The sequence below is a fragment of the Schistocerca americana genome, chromosome 1 (assembly GCF_021461395.2).
Source record: "Schistocerca americana isolate TAMUIC-IGC-003095 chromosome 1, iqSchAmer2.1, whole genome shotgun sequence".
Lineage (NCBI taxonomy): Eukaryota > Metazoa > Arthropoda > Insecta > Orthoptera > Acrididae > Schistocerca > Schistocerca americana.
The window spans coordinates 1126905816-1126932169 of NC_060119.1; the positions used below are offsets into that span (position 1 = coordinate 1126905816).

The window sequence follows — 26354 nt, forward strand, 5'->3', positions numbered from 1 at the left end:
ACTTTGTGAAAGCTTAATGGCAAACATTTCACATTTCTTATAGAAATTAATAGTAGCCAGACGAAACATGACACTTCAAAAAGAAACATGTACATTACCATTATTTGCACAATGATTCTGATGACGTAGTAAGATTTTCAATATCTTTATTAGTTTAAAGTTTAGTATATGTTGATAAATTATACAAGTAACACTCAGCAACAAATTTCCAAAATACAAATTACAGGTGTGTAACTTGAATAGTACATGAGTTGTTGGAGGTCAAAGTAGCCGATTACTATCGATTGTGTCAGGCCATAAGTACTCCACAGCTACACACACACACACACACACACACACACACACACACAAATGGTAGCAGCATGCTTATAAATATATTTATTCATCTATGTCTTTGTTTAGATCCAATATATACTATTCGTGAAGAAATTGGTCAATTATTTATTGTGTTTTGGAAAGCACAGAGACATTAGGCTACTGGCTTACTTCTGTTCTATTTCTTTGACATATGTATATTTAATTTGTTTATGTATTTAATAATGTGTGTTAGAGTGTGCTTATGGTCCAGCCATACGAATATTTATTTAATTTCAAGTTATTTAAATGTAAATCCAGTATTTCGAATGTGTTTCATTATGTTTGTGAGTGTGCATTGGCTTGGAGACAGAGCAGGACCGCTCCAGCCAATCACAGCAATCGTTCCAGAAAGGACACATGGAGAGACTATATGGAAGTGGGGGAGGAGCATCGTTTCGAGAGAGGACAGGGGAGTTCTGGACAGGATTGGAGAGGACATGAGAGAGTCCTGGACAGTATGGCAGTCTTGTGCACTTGTGAGACTTCCGTGGCTTCTTCAGTGAAGATGTAGTATGCATTTAGAAGTGAATATCTCGCAAGCTATGTTGTTGTTCATAAGTAATTACGTGAAGTAGGAATCTACCATTCGATTCATGTGTATATGAATATCGTATACTGTAGACTCAGCAGTATTTGCCTTGTAATGGTCAACTATGTATCCCAGCCCCTAGTCAATGAAACCAGCCAAAAACTTTTAATATTTCAACTCTGAGTCTGTGGGTATGTAGTTGAGGGCCATCATTTCATTTTATTTGAAAGCCCGCAATTGGGGTCTCGTCTGGGATTTGTGTCCTGCAAAGTGGTAATTCCTTTGCTATCTGTTATTCAGCGTGCTATGCGAAGTGTAAAAATCTTTGCAAAACTAGTGTGAGATCAGTTTTTTTCCACAAGTAGGTTTCTGGAAATAGTGAAATTGCGCAGTAATTTTCACAGCTAACACATGCTATCGATAGAGATTCTAATCTATCACGTTAAAGGCAATTTGTGTGGGGGCTCAGAGTCTAAATAAGTTGAGTGCAGGGAACAGTAGTGGTTAGCACATTTAACAGACAGCAGTATCGGAGACGGCTGGAACACGTGGGAACCGGCAGCAGCTAAAACTACATCAGGTGACTTCTCCAGTGGCAGACACTGATCAACAGTAATATGACGGCAGTGTCTTCGAGTACTCCAGGGCAGTCTACAATATCGACTTCCACTACAACCATCAGCATCACCATGGCAGAGGGAACCATCTCAGATCAGATAAGTGCCTGCGCAAATAGTGAGATAGTGTTTAACTCTGAAGTTCAAGCTCCACTTATAGATCTCGCGAATATAAAACAGTCACCTAGTATGTGTAAATCTGAAAACAGAAGTGAGCCAGCTAGTCTGAAATCAGAGTGCAAAAGCGTAACTAGTAGGAATTCAGGCAAGGGGAATGAATTTGGGGAAGATATGATGTCTCAGCTAATGCAAATGATTCAGGGAAAGACAAATAATATCAGTACAATTCAAACAGATATGGGCACATTGCAAACAGTTACAAATACAATTCGGACTTATATAGGTACAATGCGAACTGAAATAGGTTCCACGGTGAAAGAGGAAGTTGAAAAAATTATGGGTAACCTTGAAAAAGCAATGGATGATAAATTAAAATGTGTTCGAGTGGATATGGGGAAAATTACAGATGGACTTGTAATAGTAAAATCTAAAATTGAATCAGTGTAAAAATGTCTTGGGGAAAATGGATAAGATACAAACAGAAATTGGGGACAAGGTAAGCAACTGTATAAAAGTGCAAGATGCTCATAAAAGCGATGTTAATTTAGCAATTAGTGACATTGCCAATTGTGTAGGTGAGGGGGAGAGAGAAGTGGGCAAAATTAAAGATAAAATAGAGTTCAGTATCACTTGGGAAAATGAATTTAAAAAACAAGTGCAACAGATAAAAAGTGATTTGAATTCATTAGTCTCCCAACAGGTCACGCTGGTTATGAACATCCCTTGGGCAAATACTGGATCTGTGAAATGTTACAAAGATGATGGAAGATATCACCCAGTAAATTTCTTGGCTGTGTGTAGTGACGCTTTTGTTCACGGCATGTCGGACAAAGCAAAAATAAAATATGTTAAACGGCATTTGGAGGGAGACCCACTGTCTTGGGCAAATGTTAAATGTAGTTCATTCGAATCATATGAAGAGTTCAAAAAGTGTTTTTTGAATAAATTTTGGAGGGAGGCAAAACAGACACGGATCCAAAATGAATTTTTATACGGTCCGAGTTACAGGTACGGTAATGGGATGATAAGAGATTTTTGCAAGCACGAACTTGACAAGCTTATGCATGTGAAACATCCATTGGGGGTTTTAATGGAAATCACCACATTAAAAAGGCAATTACTCAAAAATTTGCAGTAGGATCTTGTCCATAGTCCATGTGATTCTGTGGACAAGTTTCTAGAATTCATAGAAAAATTAGATAGGGCTTTGAAGTTCAAACCTCAGAGCAAACCGGGTGGTAGTTATCAAAATGGGAATCCAGATAATCATCACCAAAATAATAGTAGTGAGAGAAATCAAAGGACTTCTCAGGGAGATAGTAGCTGGAATAAGCAGAATGATCAGAAAATGAACAGGAGTGCTAACTTCTGTGAACAGGGCCCAACAAAGAATGCAGATTTGATGAAAGAAATTCATGCAAAGTGCAATCATGTGACAACTAGTTGGGAAACTGATATTTGCCACATCTCAGGTCCAGGGATGACTACCTGAACAGGCGATGAAAAGGACTGGAGATAATAGTAATGGTATAAATGTTGATAGGTTTGGAGAAAGTCAACAAATATGTAATATGAAGTATGTTAAAGAGGAAGGCTATATGGGTGTCTCTTTCAATAAAAGCAGGTGCGAACGGCGGATGCATAGATTTGTGAGAGATTTAAGTAAAAGTAATGGGAATAAATTTGCAGTGAATGAAGTAAGTTACGAATGTTTCCAGAATGAGATTTTCACTCTGCAGTGGAGTGTGCACTGATATGAAACTTCCTGGAAGATTAAAACTGTTTGCCCGACCGAGACTCGAAGTGGGGACCTTTGCCTTTCGCGGGCAAGTGCTCTACCATCTGAGCTACCGAAGCACGACTCACGCCCGGTCTCACAGCTTTACTTCTGCCAGTATCTCGTCTCCTACCTTCCAAACTTTACAGAAACTCTCCTGCGAACCTTGCAGAACTAGCACTCCTGAAAGAAAGGATATTGCGGAGACATGGCTTAGCCACAGCCTGGGGGATGTTTCCAGAATGAGATTTTCACTCTGCAGTGGAGTGTGCGCTGATATGAAACTTCCTGGCAGATTAAAACTGTGTGCCCGACCGAGACTCGAACTCGGGACCTTTGCCTTTCGCGGGCAAGTGCTCTACCATCTGAGCTACCGAAGCACGACTCACGCCCGGTCTCACAGCTTTACTTCTGCCAGTATCTCGTCTCCTACCTTCCAAAACTTTTTAAGTTACGAATGTGTAATGAATGAGTGTATGAATGGTGATGAACGGAAAGATTCAGTGGTTCGAAAAGAAGTTAAATAGGAGATTAATTTTGTGAAAGCAATTGTATAGAGAGCTCTGAAGAGGTATTAGCAAATAGTTGCAATTGCAGTAAGGAAGGTGGTGTAGTAGTAAGTATTTGTGAGTCGGCGAAAAGTGTCGATGTTAGTGAAGGCAGTGTAGCTTTGGTCTCGCCAGCTGCAAGTGAGGGTGATTGTGTTTCAGTGGCAAGTGTCAGTGTTACTAAGGGAGGCTTAGTATTGGTCTCGCCAGCAGTTGAAGTTAAAAATGTATCGGTGGAGGTAGGTGACTTCTGTTTAAAGGATCAGAGTAATGGTAATTTATTTAATGATGTAAAAGCTACTGGTATTGGTACTTTGGAGGAAGGAATTTACGCATTTTTAGTCATGAATGAAGACAAAACGAACTTATTGATGAATGTGTGGATCTAAAACATTTGTAAAGTGAAATGAAACTTATTGATGAATGTGTGGATCTAAAACATTTGTCAGAGTATGAATGTGAGAATATATGGAAAGTAAGATCGGAGGTTAATGTCGATGAAAGAGGTGTAGAAATGACAGTGTGTACTGATTTTTGTCTGATCACAGCAGAATGTAGCAAGGCTGGAAGTCCCATAATTGTATGACAAGGTAGCAGCAATTGTTGTAATGTAGCAGCGGAGGATAAAGTTGTGTACGATTCATGTAAAGTTAATTTGTCGATGGAGGAAAGTAAGGTTTCTGATGTGAATTTATGTAGTGATTTAAATGGTGTATTAGCAGATAAGGTTGCTGAGATGAATAATTATGGTGATGGTGGCTTAGGCATTGATGTATTATTTCAGGAAGATAAAGTGTTTAACAGTGAATTGATGTGTGATTTTGTTGAAGCCGCAAGTGTTGATATTTTGGAGGGGAAAAACAGTAAAGTTGTGCATGATGTGGTTAGTGAATTGGCGAAATGTGTGGAAGAACTAACAGAAAATTTAGAGAGGGCTGAAGTAAATAGTGTGGATGGGGATAGTCTGTGTAATGAAGTTCGTACAAATTGGTATATGAAGGTGGAATGTGGTTCTAGTGAGACTGATTGGCAATGGTACCGTAGAATGTTACGGTCATTGCTGCTGCATATGTGGAAACGAGAGAAGTTTAAAATTGCTAAGGGTGTACAGAGAAGGGGCAGAAGTGGAAAGCTGTTCTTCTCTGTAATTAGTGGTAGTAATTTTGGAGGGATAATTTATATGTTTATTTGGGCACTGTAAATGTGCAAAAGGGGGAAGTTCAGGCTCTGAGGGTGCATGGAGGTCAGTGACCTTGTGGATTTAAGTAAGATATATATTGATTTATACTTTGTATAAGAGTGTGACAAAGAATTTAGTGGTCAATTTGAAGGGTATTAAAATTGTGATTGTACATGCATGCAAATTTTGGTGTTTGGAAGTAGGAAGGATTGATTAAAGTTAATTAAACAGAACTTATGGGAATTTGAGCATACTGTGATTCAGTCATTTGCCTTGTGACTTTGTTCCTAAAGCATTGTTTTCCACTGGAGGGAATCTTTAGCAAGGATCCTGGTTGGTTTGGAAAATGGTTTGTTGATGGGTTTCTACTTTTGGTTTTCGCTGTAGACAGGTTTGTCATGATAAATGGTGGAGCTCAGAATTCAGAGGCAGACACGATTTCTGTGAGGCACTTGGTCAAAAGATCGATGTGAGTTGATCAGTACTTCATACTAAAATCTGTGTGAGCATGTGTAGTGCAATGGAAAAATTATTGCAAGAAGGCACCTTAGTGCTGAGTGTGTGGCACAACTTACAAAATCGCATATACCTGAAAGTGCATTTAGAAAATTTTATTTCTTGTCCAAAAATTGTTTATGCATAACTGAAATGCAGGCATTTATTTAATATGCCATTTCATTCATAATTTGTTAGTTTAAGTTTATTTCGAAATTCATGCTGCTCCCACACCACTACAAAAAATTTGTAAACACTATTGGCCTGGCGTTTTAATCACTAAATTCTGCCTTTGAAATTTGTTTTATATATACTTGTATGAACTGAAGGGTGCTACTTCTGAACATTCTGGCAAGCCAAAATCTTAATAAGCGGAGGTGTGTGAGGTTACGGGTGAGTTGTGGCGCCCTGGAAATATTTTAAGTTTAGAGTTGGCGGCCACCACTTGGGTTGCTCGGCAAGCCATGGTAGCAAATGCTTGGTCCAGCCGACCGCGTGGCTGAGAATTCCATGGTGACACTGTGTCAATGAAGGAGACATGCCAGGAGTGCCAAAGATAATGGACTTTGTGAAACCTTAATGGCAGATTATCCATGTGAGTGACTGCTTTCTTTAAGAATGGTAAACAGTAGCTGTGCAACATAAATGAGAAATCAGCAGGTTTCTTCGAAGCAGTGGCTTTCCTTATAACTTACTAGGTTAGACTTATCTGGTGTAACCACAGATAGTATTCCCCAGTTCATGCACATTTTTGTTAACCTCATGTTAAATTAAGTTTCAGTGATTTGCTTGTCTTAGTCTATATTATGAGGAGGGCAAATCCTAAATACTCTTTATAGATACATAGTATACTAATGGAGGAATAAGTTGGTGATGGCTGGAGAGTCACTCAGACCCCAGGTTGAAATAGATCCACCTGTTGTGAGAACAAGGGGAGACAAAAATCTTTGTGGTTTCACCTGCAAATAAAAAATGGAATAATTTTGATTGCATGAAAAATACATGTAGGTCAGCTGTCCAACATCTCCTAACACACACACACTCCCCTCACCCCCTCCCTCTCTTTGAATTTTCCTCTTAATTCATTAATTGCACTGTTCATTTCATTTCTCATTTTCCTTCCTTTATCCATCAATACTTCTCAGTCTGGTGCATATCTCCAGAGTCAAGCTGACACAATCCTTACCAGTATACTATCTTTGCCCTCTTAGTCTTCCTGACATCTACCCATTCATCTTTGTTTGCCCTCTTGCTCACAACAGGCGCATCCCTTTCAACCTTGTAACTGAGTGACTTGTCATTTGTTTCTTTTCCTCTTTCCTCCTAAGCAAGAAACTAATAGTTCCATGAGCTAGGATACTTTCTGTACTTTTATACATATCTACTGGCAGCATTTAGAACTTTTCTTCCTGAAGCCAAGTACTAGTCATTCTATATCCTTGTAATTTTAAAATTTTCTCAAATGAATTTTCTTTAACTTATTCCATATACCTAAGTTATCTCATTTTTGATGGGATGCACAGAACATGATGAACAACTACTCTGCCTTTGACTTATTTTGCAGATTCTGTGTGAAGTTTTTCATAATTATTTCTTTTATGTGTATGTGGAATGTGAGGCAAGAACACAAAGAGAGAGCGAGAGAGAAAGAGAGAGAGAGAGAGAGAGAGAGAGAGAGAGAGTGAGAGTGAGTGAGTGTGTATGCGTGCACGCATGTGCACGTATGCGCATTTGTGTCCAATTCTCCAAGTACAATTCATATATGACTGTTTCCAATCAAATGATCTTTCAATATGAAAATATTTTGGTGTTACGAATGTTACAGATTTGTTCAAGTGGAGACATACTACTTGTGGCGATGGTTCAGAGAACAGAAAGCAAGGAAACAACAACAAGTGAAAGAACTTGTTAGATCTGGGAGACTGGCAATAGCTAATGGAGGAATCACAAGCAGTGATGAAGCCACTACTTACTATCAGTGCCTTATAGATCAACTGACATGGGGATTCAGGTAATAACATGTTTTGGTATTATAGCCCAGTAGATTCCTTAGGTCAACTGCAATGTCTCACTCTAGCTCTCTTTTAATCACTCTGGCAGACAACAGTTTTTTAAAGAGCTAATTGTTTCCCAGGAGGATTCATGACATGTTTGGTGCTGAACCCTTACCACTTGCTGCATGGAAGATTGATTCATTTGGACATTCCCGTGAGATGGGTTCCATCTTGGCACAAATGGGATTCAATGGAGTATTTTTTGCTCGTATTGATTATCAAGACAAATACAACCGCCTACAAGACAAAACTGCAGAACTGGTTTGGCAAACCAGTGCCAGTCTAGGTAATAGCTCCTGATCTAGTTACAAATAAGAATACTGTATATAGATTTCTTTTTTTTACTCTTGGCTACGTTTTTTTTATTATTTTTCTGCTTTGTTCAGGACTTTGTTCCTTGTGAGACTCCCAAAAATTATTTTTTCTGGCCCTCCTTTGGGAAATCCTGTATTATTTAGTCAGATGCTAGTGTTTTTTATATTGTGTCAGTGTAGCTGATAACTTTTAAGAGTGTCAGGCAGAAAATATGTCACAGAAATCTTTCTTACATGTACATTGTAATGTGCCACTTCAATATTGCATATTCAGTGGCCTGTTTTCAGATTGGACATCAGTCATTCTTTTTGAAGTAATTTGCATTGAAGGACACATACACATTAAAAGTTGTATAATATTACTTAGCTGATTATCTAGTTGGTGGCCTCATTGTTTTCTGTAGGAGCATGCTAATATCTATAGATCATCTTATAATATGAAGAAAATTCACACATGAAACGATTGTGAAACTGAGGTGGCTTCTACAACTTACTGAAGAAAATAAAATTTCTGAAACTTAAAATCTTTACATTCAGCAATATTTCACACTCTGAACAATTAACACAGACTACCTTTACTTTCAGCAGTTCTACAAAATCACTTGACCTGTATTTATAACCACTTCCTACCAATTCTCTCCATTTTCAACCACATTCCTGTGAGCCTAAGCACAATGAAGAAGGATAGAGATATAACATGTAAACCAAAGAGTTTATGTTTCTAACAATAACAACTGTACCATGTATTTAAAAAATTAGTAAAATGAATTTACAGAATTTTAAGTACAATGATTCAACATTAATTCATATGTGGAGAATATAAATATTTAATTGTGAAATAACCAGTCTTTTAATGAACTCATTCTTATAAAAAGATTTTTATTTTACCCAAGATATCGATACCCTATGGTATTGTAAGATTCTTATTGTATCATTGACTTCATTGCATTACAACATCCTGCACATATTACTTAATATTTACCCACAAATAAGTTTTTATAAAAGTCTTTGTCTTCTAAATATTTGTTCAAAATTCTTTTCCAAAAACGTTCCATACAACTATTGCTTTTGTGAGTCCCTGGAGTCTAATACTATCTAGTTGGAAGGCTCTTTCACAACAGCTACCCATCTCATCAGTTCATTTATGATGCTGTGTTACTCAAAGAATTATTTTTGCCTTCTACTTGATACCACAATACATTTCATGACAACAGTGTTGTTGTATTGGATGAACATCTCCATCATGCTTTTGTGCTTGCTGAACATGCCCCTAACAAAATGTGCTGCTCTCCCGTGGTTTCCTTCTATGGGCACCATCTGTTAAGGTATAATCAAACTATAATAGCTCTTTCTCCTATTTATATTAAATATGCCAAATTTCTTATGATGGGGGTAAAGTACCAGTCAGTACACCAATGTGTCAGTCCTCTGCAGCTCACTACAATTTGCTGGTATTGCGTCTTCTCTGTATACATCAACATCAAACACTAATAGACTCATAGGGCTTCTGATGTTATTGATTAGGCCACATATGTATTTTATGGACAGTAATGATTATGTAGAACTTCCTTAGGGTACACCGAGACTTACATTTACATCTTAGTTAATCTCTTGTTCGGGGGACATTTGTATGATTAAACATAATCAAGCAGAATGAGACATTTTGCATTCATTTTACACATTCATATGTAAATGTGGCTACAAGATTACCATTTACAAGCTTGCTTTTATTTACTTACTAATGAATCTGGCAATGCTTTGCAATTGGTAATATCTATTGGAATTGGATATACGTCCTAATCTCCTCCTCCTCCTCCCTCCCCCCTACCTCTGTCCATCTCCCCCTGCCCCCCCCCCCCCCCTCTCTCTCTGTCTCTCTCTCTCTCTCTCTCTCGCTTTTTACCTGTCCATCTCCCCACAGTTTTGGTCTGCAAACAAGTAGAATTGCAAAGTTTTGGATGACTCAGTAGTCTAATCATAAGCCAATAAGCCATAAATACAGCTTTGCTGTTTTTTGTTTAAACTGAGTGTGAGGAAGAAAATGAAACTGCATTTTGTTGTATATACAGTTTCTGTTTAAATGTATATTGGAGTATCGTGTAATAAGTGAAGAGAATTGGTCAAGAACTTTTAACATTTTTTGCCAACAGCATTTCACCTTCATATATTACATACATATTTATCCATTATCTGTACTAAAGAAATATATGGTCTGTGTCCATATGAATGTTTATTAGAGTATTGCATAAAAGTCTGAAGTATATTGGCCAAGAAACCTTCAATATTTCGCCTTTATATATTATGCTAGCCTTTTCCCCTTGGTTTCTCCTGCATATGCATTCAGCACAATATTGAATACATCTTCTCCTCCATCACTCCATGTCCACCTATTTCTCCGTGTGACTGTCCACCTCATCCTCCCACCTCTATCTATCTATCTCCTCCTCCCCAATCTCTTTGTCTATTCATCCCCTCCTACCCCTCCCTTTGTCCATTTCCTCCATCCCCTCTCTCTAACTGCCTCTTGCTGCCCCCTCCTTCTGACCAAATTATCTTCCCCCGCTCTCTTTCCATCTCCACCTCCCAGACTTCATTTTTCACCTGCTTACCCCTCTCTACCCATCTACATCTTCCACCTATTGCATGCATCTTCCCCCCCCCCCCCCCCCCCACTCCCTTTGTCCATTTCTTCCTCCCTCTCACTCTGTCCATACCCTCCTCTGTCCATCTCAACCTGTTCTTAGCCATGCTCACTACGACATGTGGCCCCTACAGAACATTTCCATCCCCCAGGGGGCTCACTACTCTTTGACAGGTTTGTGCTTGGCTACCACGGGGCCCAGTTTTTGGAGCATCTTTTCCCTTCCATGCTGTATGTCTATCCTTTTACTGTTCTTTTTCCCCTCCCTTGAGGAACATGTCTGGGGTTTTCTGGAAATCTATTTTACATTTTCAGTAGACAGTATCAAAATACTCTCCATTGTTTTTTGTTCCCTTTTTCTTCTTTCTTCATTCACCTTCTCCTATCTTTCCTCTGCTTTGGCATTTGAGGTTCCTCTACTTCTTCTTCCTCCCTGTGTGCTCCTGAAGGCCAGCCCATGCATCTGACACATAACAGATGACTGGGTAACGTATAATTCGCACCCCTGGGTCGACAGGTAGTCTTCACAGGTACCCCCTGGTACATGCTGGGCCCAGGGAGATGTGATTGCCTGAGATTATATCTTCCCACATCACTGATTGGTCCCTCTGTCAGGTGTTCAGAAGGTGTGACCTGAGGTGTGAACAATCACCTGTGGCGGGTGTACTCCCTCCTGAATGGGGCACACAGTCAGTAGGAGCGCCACCATTGGAGACAGGCGATCATGGGGGATTTTCTCACAATGAGCCAATCATCTTCGCAGTCAGCAGCTACATAACATAAATGGAAAGAGACTAATGATTCAAAGACCCTCCCAGCTGCACCACAGTTCCTCATGGTTTCACATACTGAAGACAGTCAGTCCCAGTAAATTTGTCTATTATTCAGAAAGGCGTTACTGGAATTGTTGGCTCTCTGAAATCCTGCTGTTGTTTTCACAATGGCACTATGCTTTTGGAGACCACTTCTGATTTTCAAGCACAACAACTGCTTGCAGCTTTGCTCTTCCGTGGCTACTCTGTTTGTGTCGAGACCCACAGAACACTGAATTCTTCCCATGGTGTTACTTACACTAGGCTGCAGATTGGTCTGACTGAGGCAGAAATCCAAATGTACCTCCCTGGTTAGGGTGTCATAGCAGTTCATTGGGTGATGAAAACAGTAGATGCCTCCTTAGCACCCACACTCACTCTCTTTCTCATTTTTGATAGAGAGGCTCTTCCATAAAAGATCAAAGCATGTTATGAAGTTGCCACTGTCAGACCATATGTTCTGAACTCAATGCACTGCTACCAGTGTCATCACTACAATCACACTCGGGAGTCCTGTCAACACCCAGCCGAATGTGTAATGTGTGGTAGGGATCCTCAAGAGGGTTATTGTCTGGGTCCTTCTCCCTGCTGCATCAACTTCAATGGCAACCTCCCGTGATTTTCACATGTATCTTGATGAGTGGGCTGTCCAGGAGATCTGGGTAGGACAAAGTGACTCATCTGGTCACTTACAAGTTGTTGACCAGTCGGAAACCCTGTGTTTTACCATCTGGCACCTACAGTATTGTTCTTGCTACATCTTGCTCCATGAAGGACATTGCCACACATACATGCAACCTGAAATTTAGCAGGGCAGTTGTAAAATCACCCAGTGTCATGGTAGCATCTCTGTCTCTGCCTCCAGCTGTGCAACATGCCACCAAACTTTAGCCTCATGGAGTAAAGTCACCAGCTACACAACCAGCAGGCCAGAAAGGTCAGAAGGAGCACTCCCATGAAGACTTCCTACATCCCTCCATCCAACCAACATCTGAGTCTTCCTCTGCCAATCAGAAAGGCTCCAAGAAGTAAAACAAAGGCAAATGATTTTCTCCTTCACCAACTCAGAGATCCTCTTTGATGGTGTCGCCACATGATATCCTCGCCCAGCCAACCTCTGTGTCACCAGTGCACACCACCAACTGCTTATGTACCCTGGACTCTGCAGGCCAACAGAAGGAGAATTCCAACACTTTTGTAGACCTCGTGGAGCAGGATCCTCTTGCTTCTGTGCCCTGTAGCAGCAAGTCTTCAAAGGCTGGCACTGGGCAGCCACCAAGTTGACACTCCTTCATTTTTTCCTCATCATGACTCACCTCCAGTGGAATGTTTATGGTCTTCAGTCCAACAAAAAGGATTTATGGCTGCTCTTAGAATTGCAGTGTCTGCTTGTCGTCTGCCTCCAGGAAATGAAATTGCTTCCTCATGACCACTTTGTGCTCTTGCATTTCTTCCCAGTCCATTTTGACCTTCCCCCGAGGATGGCATTCCAGCTTATGGGGGAGTCATGCTGCTCATATGGGGTGACGTTCATAGTCAACCCACCTTCCTGACTATCTGCCTCAATCTGTTGCAGTTCGCCTTTTCCTTCCTCACTTGACCATTCCCCTTTTTACCGTTTACATCCCTCTGTCATTTGATGTCACTGGGACAGACATTCTCTGACTTAATGGACAGGTACCTCACCCCTTTCTGCTGCTTGGTGACTTTAATGCAAACCATCCCATTTGGGGTTCTCCCAGGATCTGCCTGAGAGGTGTTCTCTTGGTTGACCTTCACCATTAAGATAACCTCTTCTGCCTTAACCCAAAGTGCCCACAATCCTTTCAGACCCCACACACACACCTATTTCCATTTGTATCTGTCCTTCTGCAACTGTGCAGCTTGCCCATCATCTTGAGTGGTCCATTCTCTCTGACACATACTTGAGCAACCATTTCCCATGTGCTATCCATTTGCTGACTCCTACCCCATCTACGTCCACACCAAAATGGCAACTTACTAAGGCCAACTGGAGGCTTTACTCCTCCCTGAAAACTTTTGACAAACAACATTTCCCCAGTTGTGATGACCAGATAGAATATCTTACAAAAGTTATCCTTACCGCCACAGAACGTTCTGTTCCTCGCAGTTCCTCTTTACCACACCATGTCCTGGACCCTTGGTGGACTGAGGTGTGCTGCAATGCAATTCACACTCCCTATGTTTTTAACCATCATCCTACAATGGCAAACTATATTCGTTATAAACAGTTGTATGCACAGTGTCGTTGCGTTCTGCAGGATAGCAAAAAAGCTAGCTGGATTTCACTCACTAGTTCTTTTAACAGTTCCACTACCTCCTCCATTGTGTGGGCTAACCTCTGATGGCTCTCTGGGACCAAGAGCTATTCCCCAATTTCCAGCCTGACAGTAACAGATGATGTCATTGGGGACCCTATTGCTACCTCCAACACCTTGGGCCATTGTTTTGTGGAGATTTTGAGCTCCTCCCACAATCACCCTGCCTTGCTCCATCAGAAATGAGCAGAGGAGGCTTGGGTGATACCCTTCTCTTCTCAGAATTGTGAGTGCTACATTGCCGCCTTTATTATGAGGGAGCTAGATCATTCTCTCACTTCATACTGATCATTCGCCCCAGGGCTGGATGATGTTCACATTCAGATGTTACAGAACCTTTCTCTTGCGAGCAAGCACTTTCTCCTTCATATGTACAATTGCATTTGGGCAGAAGGCACATTTCCCAGATGCTGGTGTGAAGCCACTGTCATACCCATACCTAAGCCCAGTAAGGACAAACACCTTCCTTCTAGCTACCACCCTATTTCTCTCACCAGCTGTGTTTGTAAGGTGATGGAACTTATGATTCATGCCCAACTGGTATAGTGGCTCAAGTCTCGCAATTTGCTAACCACTGCACAGTGTCGATTTCGAGCGTTCTGCAATTAACCATCTGGTCACTTTGTCCACCCATGTCATGAATGGTTTCCTGTGGAAATCCCAGACGCTTGCCATGTTTTTTTTTTATTTGGAGAAAGACTAGACAACTGCTGGAGGACTGGTATCCTCCGTACTGTCTACACGTAGGGCTTCCATGGCCGCCTGCCCCATTTCCTTCAGGAATTTTTAAAAGATTCAGTTTCCAAGGTACGTTGGATTCTGCCTTGTCAGTCACCTTTATCCAGGAAAACAGTGTGCCTTAGGGTTCTGTCCTGAGTGTTGTCTTCTTTGCCATCACCATTAATCCTATAATGGCCTGTCTCCTGCCAGGCATCTCCGGCTCCCTTTTCATTGGTGATTTTACCATATATTGCCACTCTCCATGGCCCTATCTCATTGAGTGGCATCTTCAGCAGTGTCTCGATCATCTTTACTCATGGGCATTGACAATGGCTTTCATTTTTCCATTGACAAAACCATTTGTACGAAATTCTGGCAGCCTGTTTGGTTGCTTCTGCCATCCTTACATCTTGGGTATGTTTCTCTTCCGTTCATTGAAACTATGAAATTCTTGGGACTCATGCTCGATAAGAAATTTTCTTTGTCCTCCCATGTGTCTTACCTGGCAGCCCACTGTACATGGTCCCTCAGTGTCCTACATGTCCTCAGTGCTACTTCCTGGGGAGCAGATCGAACGACCCTTCTCCGTTTGAACTGGTCCCTTGTCCATTCGAAACTAGACTACACATGTTTTGTTTATGCATCTGCACATCCATCCCTCTTATGCTGTCTCAATAGTATCCACCATCAGAGCATCCATATGACTGCTGGTGCCTTTTACACTAGCCCGGTTGAAAGTCTGTATGCAGAAACTGCCGAACTACCATTGTCTTACCGCCGTGACTTTCTCCTCAGCAGATATGCATGCCATTTGTCTGCCATGTTATGCCTCATTCTTCAATGACTCCTTTGATCACCAGTATGGGGCCCAACCCTCTTCTCTGTTACCTTCTGGAGTTCACTTTCAACCCTTGCTCCAGCAGATTAACTACATGCTCCCTGTAACTTCCTTGCGGGTGTGAACCCTTCACCACAACCGAGCGAGGTGGCGCAGTGGTTAGACACTGGACTCGCATTCGGGAGGACGATGGTTCAATCCCGCGTCCGGCCATCCTGATTTAGGTTTTCTGTGATTTCCCTAAATCGCTCCAGGCAAATGCCGAGATGGTTCCTCTCAAAGGGCATGGCTGATTTCCTTCCCCGTCCTTCCCTAATCCGATGAGGCCGATGACCTCGCTGTCTGGTCTCCTTCCCCAAACCAACCAACCAAACTTCACCACATTGGCTTCATGTGGCAGCCTTGGCCTTCATTCACTTCCTAAGGACACTACACCAGCCTCACTCTATCACCTTCAGTTTCATGACCTTCACATGCAATTTCGTGGTAGTAACTTTGTGTACACTGACAGCTCTCGGACTGACCGTGGTGTCCGGTGTGCCTTTCTCATTGGTGCCGATGTTTTTTGGTATCAGCTTCCAGAACACTAATCAGTATTTACAGCAGAGCTCTTCACACTGTATCAATGCATGCAGTACATCTGGTGACATTGGCTTTTCAATTGCATCATCTGCTCAGACTCTCTCAGTGCCCTTTAAAGCCTCAGTGTGCTGTACACCGTCCATCCCTTAGTGCATTGGGTCCAGGAAAGCTGTCACTTGCTCACTCCTGATGGAGCTACTGTGATATTTACGTGGGTTCCTGGTCACATCAGTCTGACAGGAAACGAGACTGCTGACACTGCTGCCAAGGCTGCAGTCCTCGTACCTCAGCATACTAGTTCTTACATTCCCTCTGATGATCTCTGTGTTGCCATCTGACAGTAGGTGGTGTCACTTTGTCATGACCGCTGCTCCTCCCTTCATGGGAAGAAGCTCTGGGTTATTAAGCCTGTCCCAGTGGCTTGGATGACCTGTCAGCTCTCTCACTGTGAGATCATTTTAACTAGGTTGCACATTGGACACTGTCTTTTTAATCATTGCCATTTGTTGAGTTGTGCTCCCCCACCATTTTGTGCACATTGTGCTCAACTTTTGATGGTCTGTAATTTCCTGACAGAATGCCCTTTTTTTAACCGCTTACATTCTCGTTTGTGTTTGCCGTCTGAGTTATTGGCCATTTTAGTGAAAGATGTGCGGGCTGTTGACCACATTTTACTTTTCATTTGTTGTAGCAATCTGGCAAAGGCTATTTAATTTTTAGTTCTGGACCTCCATTTTTCTATGGTGTATTTTATAGACATTTCTCCACATCCCAGCTTTTAGTTGTTTTCTCTTCCGTCAATTAGGATTGACATGTAGTCATTTTTAACTCCTCTTTGTCTTCATTTTTTACAGTTTTGACATGAGTATGTATGACCCTAGTTGTTTTTGCTCTCTAAAAGAAAACAAAACAGAACAGAACTGCTCAATAAAGCAGACCAATACTACTTCCATAAAGTGTCTTCCATGTAGGGCAGCGTATGCACCATGGGCTGGAAAATACACATTTTTGCCCATATCTTGGCTCCTATTGGAGTGAGGAGTTTATAACCTCACAGTGCTGATACTTGTAAGGTCTGCTGTTTCTCTACCATATTGGTTGAAATTGACCTAGACATTTTGGAGAAGATCCCAGACAAACACACACACATATACATGGCTTTTTATATAACAGATTTTTACATTCCCAACTCCGGAGACGATGACAGCTGATGTTGACATCACTGCCTCTAATCTGGACGCCATCCTGTGGACTGCACATAACTCTGCTCCCTCAGTTGACAACACCACACCACCCGCCACACTTACCTCAAGGTCACAGTTTGTTTGTATCATGCCCAGTTTGGCAATGCAACACGTAACTGATGATCTCCCTGAAGCTTCCAAAAGTCTAGACATGGGCCACTACAGGTGCACCAGCTTGCATTGTCACTTTCACCTGTGCCATGTGGAACGAACATCCTCCTCACCGCCAATACTGATTTATTGGAGGCTTTGTATTTTTGACTACAACTCAAGTGCATACTTCTTTATCAGTACAGAGTAGGACATCAGCACAGTACTGAAGAATATGTTTGCACTGCTCCATGAACACAACTATGTTACATCCCCATGCCACCAACAATTCTCGAATCTCCGTGTGTGGAACAGCACATCATGTTTTACAACTCAGTGTGGATCTGCAGTGCCTGTGGACCTTCTTTGTCACCAACATCAGCAGACCTGTGTTGAGGATTGACTTCATTCAGTGTTTTCAACTTCCACCAGATTTAGAGCACACTGCCTTTTACACCACAAAACATGTTGTTGATGCTAGGGCCTTTTGCTCTGATGCTGCCTCAACATGTGCACACCATTTTGTGGTCCTCTGTGTGTTCCTAGCCATGATGATGATGCATACTCTGTCATATTACAAGAGTGAGCTGTGACCATGGCTTACCATGTTGACACATGAGCATTACCTGGAAACATGTCAAGCATCAGAGATACTCCATGCTAAAAACACAAACCTCCAACGTGTCCATAGTGTATCTGCTGCTCTCACATACACATACAAGGTGTATGTGAGTCTCTAGTCCACCCCAGCCATGATGCCAAGCCCCATCGTCTTCACCCCAGGCAACAGGTGCTTTCGATCACACTGTGTCACACAGAAGTTAGTACAGCACCTTCAGCGACAGTAACCAGCACATTGCCTCTGTGTCCCACTCTCTCCACATCATGAATGGACGCTCATCAATGCACCATCTGCAGTGATATGATGGACCACATTCTTGTGACCCCTGGTCCACCAGTCCATCACAAAGCACATCACCTGGCTCCAGCTCTTCTACGGGCAACAAAAGTGGTAATTAACGAACTGTTACAATCGGGTATAGTTCACCACTTGGCCAGTTCCTGGGCTCACTTATCAAACTAGTCTCAAAAAAGAACAGTACTGTTAGAGTGTAGTGATTACAGAGTTCTCAATGCTTGAACAATACATGACAGTTACCTCATTCCTAACATTCAAAACTTTACGTATTCCATTACAAGTGTGGCTAGGTTTAGTGCTATTGATTCCAGAAGGCCTATCTCCAAATACCTAAGCATACAGATTATGTCCCTATGACTGCTGTCATTACACCTTTTGGTCTCTTTGAGTTTCTTTTCATGCCTTATGGATTGAAAAACGTAGCCCAAACATGGCAGTAATTTATCAGTGGCATTCTCTTCAAATTGGACTGTTGCTACGTCTACCTTGATGTTATTGTAATCTTTTCTGCCAATCCCCATGGTCATGAGTGGCCTCTTGAACTAATTCTCACTGCTCTCAAGACACAGTCATGGGCAAGAATGAAGATAAATCTCAGTTGCAGAGAAGCAAAGTGAACTTTCTCAGACATGTCCTCCGTACCAGTGGCATCGAACCCATATCCAAACAAATGTAACTCTTTCAGCAGTTACTACCTTCAAAGTCTTACCACAACCTATAATATTTTCTAGGCATCCTCAGCTTTTAAGAATACCACCTGCTACATGCAATGGCAATTCAGGCTGCCTTCACTGACGCCATTGGCAGGTCAAATAGACAGGGAAAAAGGAAGCTCGTGTGGGTTCCTGATGTGTGAGCTGCATTCTAGCACACCAAAGATGGTCTTGTGAAAATGCTCACTCTGCACACCTGATACCAGACGCACAACTCACCATCATTACGGATGCTAGCAATATGGCTGTTGGGGCTATCCTACAACAATTTGTGGCAGATAAAACGCAACATCTTCACTTCTACTCTAGAGAACTCACAGCTCAGCAATCAATCAGCTACTTCCTGTAGATGAAGCAATTTGTTACTTCAGGGAGGATATTGAAGGTAGATGTCTTGTGATATATACAGACTACAACCCACTTGCCAGTGCAATACATCACCCGTCAAAAGAATGTGAGCCCTTGTCTTTTTCATCACCTTGACCTCATCACACAATAAACAACTGACATCCATCATTTGTAAGGAGCCAACAACATAACTGCCAACTGCCTTTCCCACATCAATACTCCACCAAGCTGGTGGACAAACAAGACTGATCCATCCATTGCACACTTATTCAGCAGACACACCTCTGATCTTTGCATTGAATGGCATGTGATTCCCACCACTGATGCCTGCAACCTCTGCAATGTCTCAGAGAACATCCAGATACCATCCAATCACTGACCAGCTTCACAACCTGGCTCACCTGGGGCTTGAGCTAATGGTATGGCTCTATGGCTCTTAACTGAATGGTTTGTTTGGTTGAATGTCAAATGAAAATGTCACAGCCAGTCAGAGGCTTGCTTGGCATGCCTATGTAGCAAGGTTGGCCACCATATGCAGCTCCTCCTCGGTCGCTTTGATATACCATGTGCATGATATCAGCACATGTACTGTCCTGGTCAGCACCTCCAAAATCAGAAGGCTACAAATACCTATGGCCAGTTATTTACTGAGTCTCATTGTGGGTCATCACAGTGAAATGCACTGCTCCAGTTTTCACTGACACATGCATATCTTGCTTTGGCTGTCTGGAAACAATTACCACAGAACAAGAGAGACAGTTTGTATCCTCCCTGTTCAACACACTCTGCCATGCCCTCTGTGATGTTACATGCAGCTATACAACCACATAGCACCCACAGAGTAATGTGCTAGCAGAACCGTGGCATATTACACTGTGGAGACTGCACTCATGTGTCATGGTGAACTGTGGATGTTGGCCTTGTCAGTGGTGCTGCTTTGATTTTGTACAAGGTTTAAAGAGGACCTACAGGTATCCCTTGCGGAAGTCCTGTACAGCAAGCTTTGCTCCCAGTGGAGTTCATCCACCCAACACCAACTCCAGACATGGCAGACCTGCTGGCGTTAGTGCAGAGAGTAAAGCACCACATCCACAATTTGCAGGTGCCACCACCTACTGCATACACTGCTCTGAAAACCTTTGTGCACAAGGTGCTGTCAGATTGTGACTGTGTAATACAGCATGATGACATGATTCATCCAGTGCTACAACCTATTCTGGTCCATTTCATGTTGTCAAGCACAGCCCACATCTCTTTCAAACCTTGCTCCATGGTGTATTTGGGATAGGAAAAGTCAGTTTTGGTGCAATATTTTGGAGCGCACAAGTTACAGCCAGGCGCAGGCCTGTTAACAGTAAGTTATGCTACCAGCAGTTGCAAAGTGGAATCCAGGCCACAGGGCCATAGACCCACTGAAAAGATTAAACGCAGTGGTTTGCATGGCACAAGTTACAGGCAGAAGGGGCCCACAGGCCTACCTAGGTGTTATGAGTATGTGACTCAGAGCAGCGTGTTAGCAAAGCAGAGGTGCACAGCCACATACAGAAAGGTACCGGTGTTCTAACAAGGTATTCAAGTGTGGCAGCTCTCCTGGATGGCAGGGCGCATCACACCACCAGCTACACACAGCAGCAGATGGAGCGCCAGCATTCCTGTCCATGGAGGGTCACTGGTTTGACCCTCTGAGGCCAAAATCGGGGTCCGTAGCCAGCCAGCGACAGGCCACACCATGGCTTGCTACCGCAGGCTCCTCTTCAGTCATTACCTCAGACCACATTGAGTCCAATTCCACTACTCTCTGAGGCACATGTGCCGCCCCTCCCCACCACCACCCACCTCCCTACACCCGTTAATCCTGTCTTCACATGCACCCAATGCATGCCACTTTGTCCACCCCCCCATCAGCCTCATCATCACTTGGCAGCATACCATCTGTACACTACCACTGCCAGGCACCAGACACCAAGAAAAGGTCCACTCCTCTCCTGCTTCACAGCTGGCCATGATGTAGTTGGTCATATGCATCTGCAGTGGTTCTCATGACCGATGACACTTACCAACCATCACTTCCCCCAGCACTCCACACTATAGGAGAGGGGGGGGGGGGGGGTCCTGTGGGGACATCAGTGCTAGTGACACAACTGACTAGAGAATTTCTACAGTATTGTAGAGTATCTGTGAGCAGTGAAAACAAGACAGTTTGATTAGAACATGGTGTAATATGGCTGTGCTGTCATGCTCTCTGTATCAATAAAGATGTATCACAAAATATTGTCAGCTATATTATTGATATGTCTTCTTATACCAGATATGGAAAGCTAACACATACGTATTTATATATGAGATACATTAAAAAATGTGTAGTATGTGTCTCATGTAAAAATTTGAAGTAAATCAGTCAAGAACTTTTCCGGGAGGTTACGAACAATATTCTGACTTTATGCAGAGTGTCTCACACAAAACCAGTATACCTCACACACCAGTTAATCATCTCTAGTCCAATTGCTTGTGAGTTGGAAACATTGTCTGAAGAGTTGGCTACACTGCATTTTATCAGAAAATTGAGTGCAACTGTATATTCGTGCGTCAGTTAGTATTATCTATTCTTTTTTAGTTAGTTCATTGTTACTCGAATCTTGGACATAAGGTGTAACAGTTTTATGTGGGACACCCTGTAACAGCCTGTGTCTGTTTGAGTGTTTGTTACTGAGTTGTGTAAAAACTTGAAATAAATCAGTCAAGAGCTTTTCGAGATTTTTGGTGACAACATTAGGAATCGATAGGTTGATAGCCCTGTCATCTCTATCCTTCTACAATTACAAAATTGTTAAGCAGTTTTACACTTATTTTGTTTGGCTGGAATTTTACATCAAGGTTCCCCTTGAAATCATTGTTACTACTCTGAATGTTTGATGTTCCACTTTGCCTCTTTGCAATGTGTTGTGTTCTGTCCAAGCAACCCTAGCATTGTCTGTGCTGGCTGTATCTCGCAAAACCCAGCCAGGTTTGAGGTGATGCATGGAGACAGTGACCAGCTTCCTGTGTGTAGTAGTATTCCATGTGTATTGTCATCCCATGCCAGTACACAATGTGGTCCAGAATACAGTGCCCACATGCTGGTATGATGTATTGCCCCATAACATAATGTACTCACAGTCTGCTGGAAGCTTGTGCACAAAAATTTTTGGTGAGCCATGGGATTAGGGAGTATGTTGTTTCACCTTCTGGACTAGGGCTGGTAACTCTGTAGTGGCCGGTAGTATTGGAGAGATGAAATCTGCTGATAGATCTCCTGTGCATCTGTATAAAATCTCTGCTAATTAAGCATTCTTTGAATATGGATTGAACATCCAACAGGACTCTGGGTAGGGATTCTGTTCACTGCCCCCATGGCTCATAAGTGCTGCCACGAGTGTTCAGTGCTGGCATTCCACCAGTCTGTTACTCTGCTGATAGATAGGCTGTAGTGTGGTAGCACTGAATGCCGCAAAGGTTACGTAGCTCGGAGAACAGTACCAATTCATATTGGTGGCCCTGGTCGGAAGTGATGGATGCCAGGCAGCCAAAATGAGGTATCCACATCTGTACAAACACCCTTGCCATTGTTTCTATTGTTATATCTGGCAGGGATACATCTCAACCCAGCAAGTGATGCAACTGATCACAGAAAGAATATACCGATAACCTTTTGACTTTGGTAGGTGGCCAACCAGATTGAGGTCCCCAAGTTGTAAGTGACCATTAAGTATTTTCTATCACCCTTTCTTCATTCTTGCAGGCTAGAGCCCACAATTTCCAGTCACACTTCACATCAGGCCAGACAAATAGGTCCATAACACACTTAGTTTTTAGGGTGAAACTCTGTGTGTGAAAGTTGATGTGAACTATTGAAGATAGGCTCTGTTGAGCTTAACAGGATTGGTGAGAAGAGGTAGTTTCATGACACATCACACCAGACTTGCATGTAGGAATCAGAGATGGTGTGCCACTATGATTTCAGATCAGTCATAGTATCTTGTAGAATACAGCAGACATGCAGGTCCTATTACTGAGCTTCTGTCGTAGGTGGTGTGAACTGACTATATACCGGGTGATCAAAAAGTCAGTATAAATTTGAAAACTTAATAAACCATGGAATAATGTAGATAGAGAGTTAAAAATTGACACACATGCGTGGAATGACATGGGGTTTCATTAGAACCAAAAAAACAAAGTGTCGCTAGACGCCTGAAAGATCTCTTGTGCGCGTCGTTTGGTGATGAACGTGTGCTCAGCTGCCACTTTCATCATGCTTCGCCTCCCAGGTCCCCAGACCTCATTCCGTGTGATTATTGGCTTTGGGGTTGTCTGAAGTCACAAGTGTATCGTGATCGACTGACATCTCTAGGGATGCTGAAAGACAACATCCGACGCCAATGCCTCACCATAACTCCGGCGACGCCAATGCCTCACCATAACTCTGGACATGCCTTACAGTGCTGTTCACAACATTATTCCTCGACTACAGCTATTGTTGAGGAATGATGGTGGACATATTGAGCATTTCCTGTAAAGAACATCATCTTTGCTTTGTCTTACTTTGTTATGCTAATTATTGCTATTCTGATCAGACATTTTTTGATCATTTGTATTTTTTTGGTTCTAATAAAACCCCATGTCATTCCAAGCGTGTGTGTCAATTTGTACCTCTCTATCTACATTATTCCGTGATTTATCCAGTTTTCAAATTTATACTGACTTTTTGATCGCCCAATATTTACTTGAGACAGGCAATCCACCATGACATTGTTTGCACCACTGAAGTGCTGAACATCAGTGGTAGTTTGTGCATCAGTAGAAATGATGTGGTGAATAGTCTTTTACCAGATTGTCTACAGAATGTGCTAGTGGTCATTGGTCCATGTAAATTGAAAGTTGTGCATCCTCAGTGTCATCCTTAAAGTTCTGCATTGCCTTGTATGAGTCTAGCAGTGTCGATTATAAGCTGACCATTTACGGTGAGATTCAGGTGCAGCCCCTGTGAAAAGAAATGTAACAGTAGTTGTTTGTTCACAATTGTCTGTGGAAGAAATGTGCTGGTGGCAGTTTCACTCACATCAGAGGTGATTGACAAGGGTGCTGCCATGACCAGATGGGCTAATATCATAGCATGTAGCAAGCTAAGCCCAATTTGGTTGAAGCCCTTTTGCATTTTTGGAGTCCAAGTGGGAGCCTGTTTGCCTCGTGTGCTTTTTCCATCCAGTGCGTCCATCAACAGGGCCTGTACAGCTGCTGCTTGTGGCACATGACATCTGTAGAAATTAATATGCTGAGAAATCATTGTAATGCCAATAGTTCCTGGCCCACAGGGTTGACGGTAAGCCGTGCGCAACGGATCGTGGGTTGAACCCCAGCTTGACTGACAGCATATTCCAGGAAAGTTACTTCAGGTTGTTGAAGTTGGCATTTGTCATCATTCATCACTACCCTAAAACGTTCAAGAGTCTCAAAACAAAGTGTGTGTGACCCTCATCATGACCCTGCATAAATACAGGAAAAATTAAAATATTGTCCATGTGTGAGAAAGAGAATTGAGCTGTTGCCATGTTTGGGCTGCATTTTTCAAACTGTGAGGCATGAACGAGAATGTGTAGAGCCCGAATGAAGTTATTATCACAGTTTTGGGTACATCCTCAGTAGCTGTGGGAATTTGCTGTTTAGAACATTGAACACTGGAGAAGTACCTGCCAAGATATGAATAAGATCTCGTTGGTTCAGTATTGGTAACAGTCTGGTACAGTGTGGCTATTCAGAGCCCAAAAATAACCATGTAACCTGTATGTTCCATCTTATGTAGAAAATAAATGTGTGGGTGAAGCCCACAGGCTTTCCAATAGCTCAACTATGATTGCTTGCAATAATTCATCGGTAGCAGTTTTAGTTGCTCATAGTTTGTCTGCTGCCAGTCTGCATGCTTTGTGGCAACTCAGCAGACCTGGTGTGGAGTTAATTTTGTGTACAGCATCCCAAGTAATGCTTTTTTGTTTATATGTCACACAAGGCACTTGGGGAACACGAGGGCACTCGAAGGGGGTGCATGCACACTGTTAGGAAAGTTCACCTCGCTGGATTGTATCTGTGGGGTGTCAGGCGTGCAGTATGTCCTAACTGTCAGTGTGTTTCATCTACCAACGTCCTGTTTGTGGAACATATTTGGAGACAGTGTGGTGTTCCTGCTATAGGTAAGATTGCACAGCATCCAATCCCCTTCCCAACAAAAGTACTCAGGATTTAAGTTATAAAGTCTGAGCTTCTCCTTTTTTAACTTCTTCATAACTTTTATTTGTCCTAAAGCCCCACAACCATTAAGTAGTTGCAGGCTCTCTCATATGTAGAGATCGAAGTGAGCAGTACTGTAATAGCCAGCTCCAAAGCTGCATGTGAATGTGCTGGCAGACTGCCACTAATACTGAGTACTAACACTCCACTGCCAGTTTGACTGAGGATACCTTGTGTTAAAGTAGGGGAGAGGTAAAATTGACAGAGAAAATCCATGCCCTAGATCGGTTCATGAACATCTGCAACCATGAACTCCCATGGAAATTTCTCATCCAAATTTCTCATGCAACCCTATGACCATGATGCACATGACAGTTACAAATAGCCTAATACAAGTGTCGTTTGTGGCACGCGGTCAGAGGACAGGTGTTGTAAGTTCTATTTGTTGTGATCCTCTGGGCATGGTGCTCACTTCAGAGACAATTTCAATAACAAAGTATTCATTTGTTGACTTGTCTAATTTGTACAGTCTATTACTGTCACTTTACAAGGCACTTTACAGGGCAAAACGAGTTTGGCCCACATGCTTGAGCTGCAGATGACATTGTTGAGTGTAGTGATCCAGAGCACTTATTGCAGACCATGTCTTACATTTGAGTGATTGCACATTGTGGAGCAGTCTAGTATCCGGTCACCAAAGTGGTTGTGAAACTGGCACAGTCATGGCTACAGTCCCTGACTACTGTGAGGAGTCTTATTGTCAGCCATGGGTGTGGCAATCATGGCCAGACAGAGGTTGCTGCCCTCATGATGGGCACTGCTGACATCACTCTTGAGAGTGAATATAATCGCTAGGGTG

At 42.4% G+C, this 26354-nt stretch overlaps 1 protein-coding gene across 1 annotated transcript in view; it reads left to right on the forward strand.

The window, feature by feature from the left end:
- LOC124597038 (lysosomal alpha-mannosidase-like) overlaps nucleotides 1-26354 on the forward strand; it is a 258262-nt gene that overhangs the window by 95678 nt on the left and 136230 nt on the right. Inside the window, exons 4-5 of the mRNA XM_047135914.1 lie at nucleotides 7449-7634; nucleotides 7758-7963. Coding sequence (XP_046991870.1) covers nucleotides 7449-7634; nucleotides 7758-7963 — 392 coding nt within the window. The remainder of the gene's footprint in view (nucleotides 1-7448; nucleotides 7635-7757; nucleotides 7964-26354) is intronic.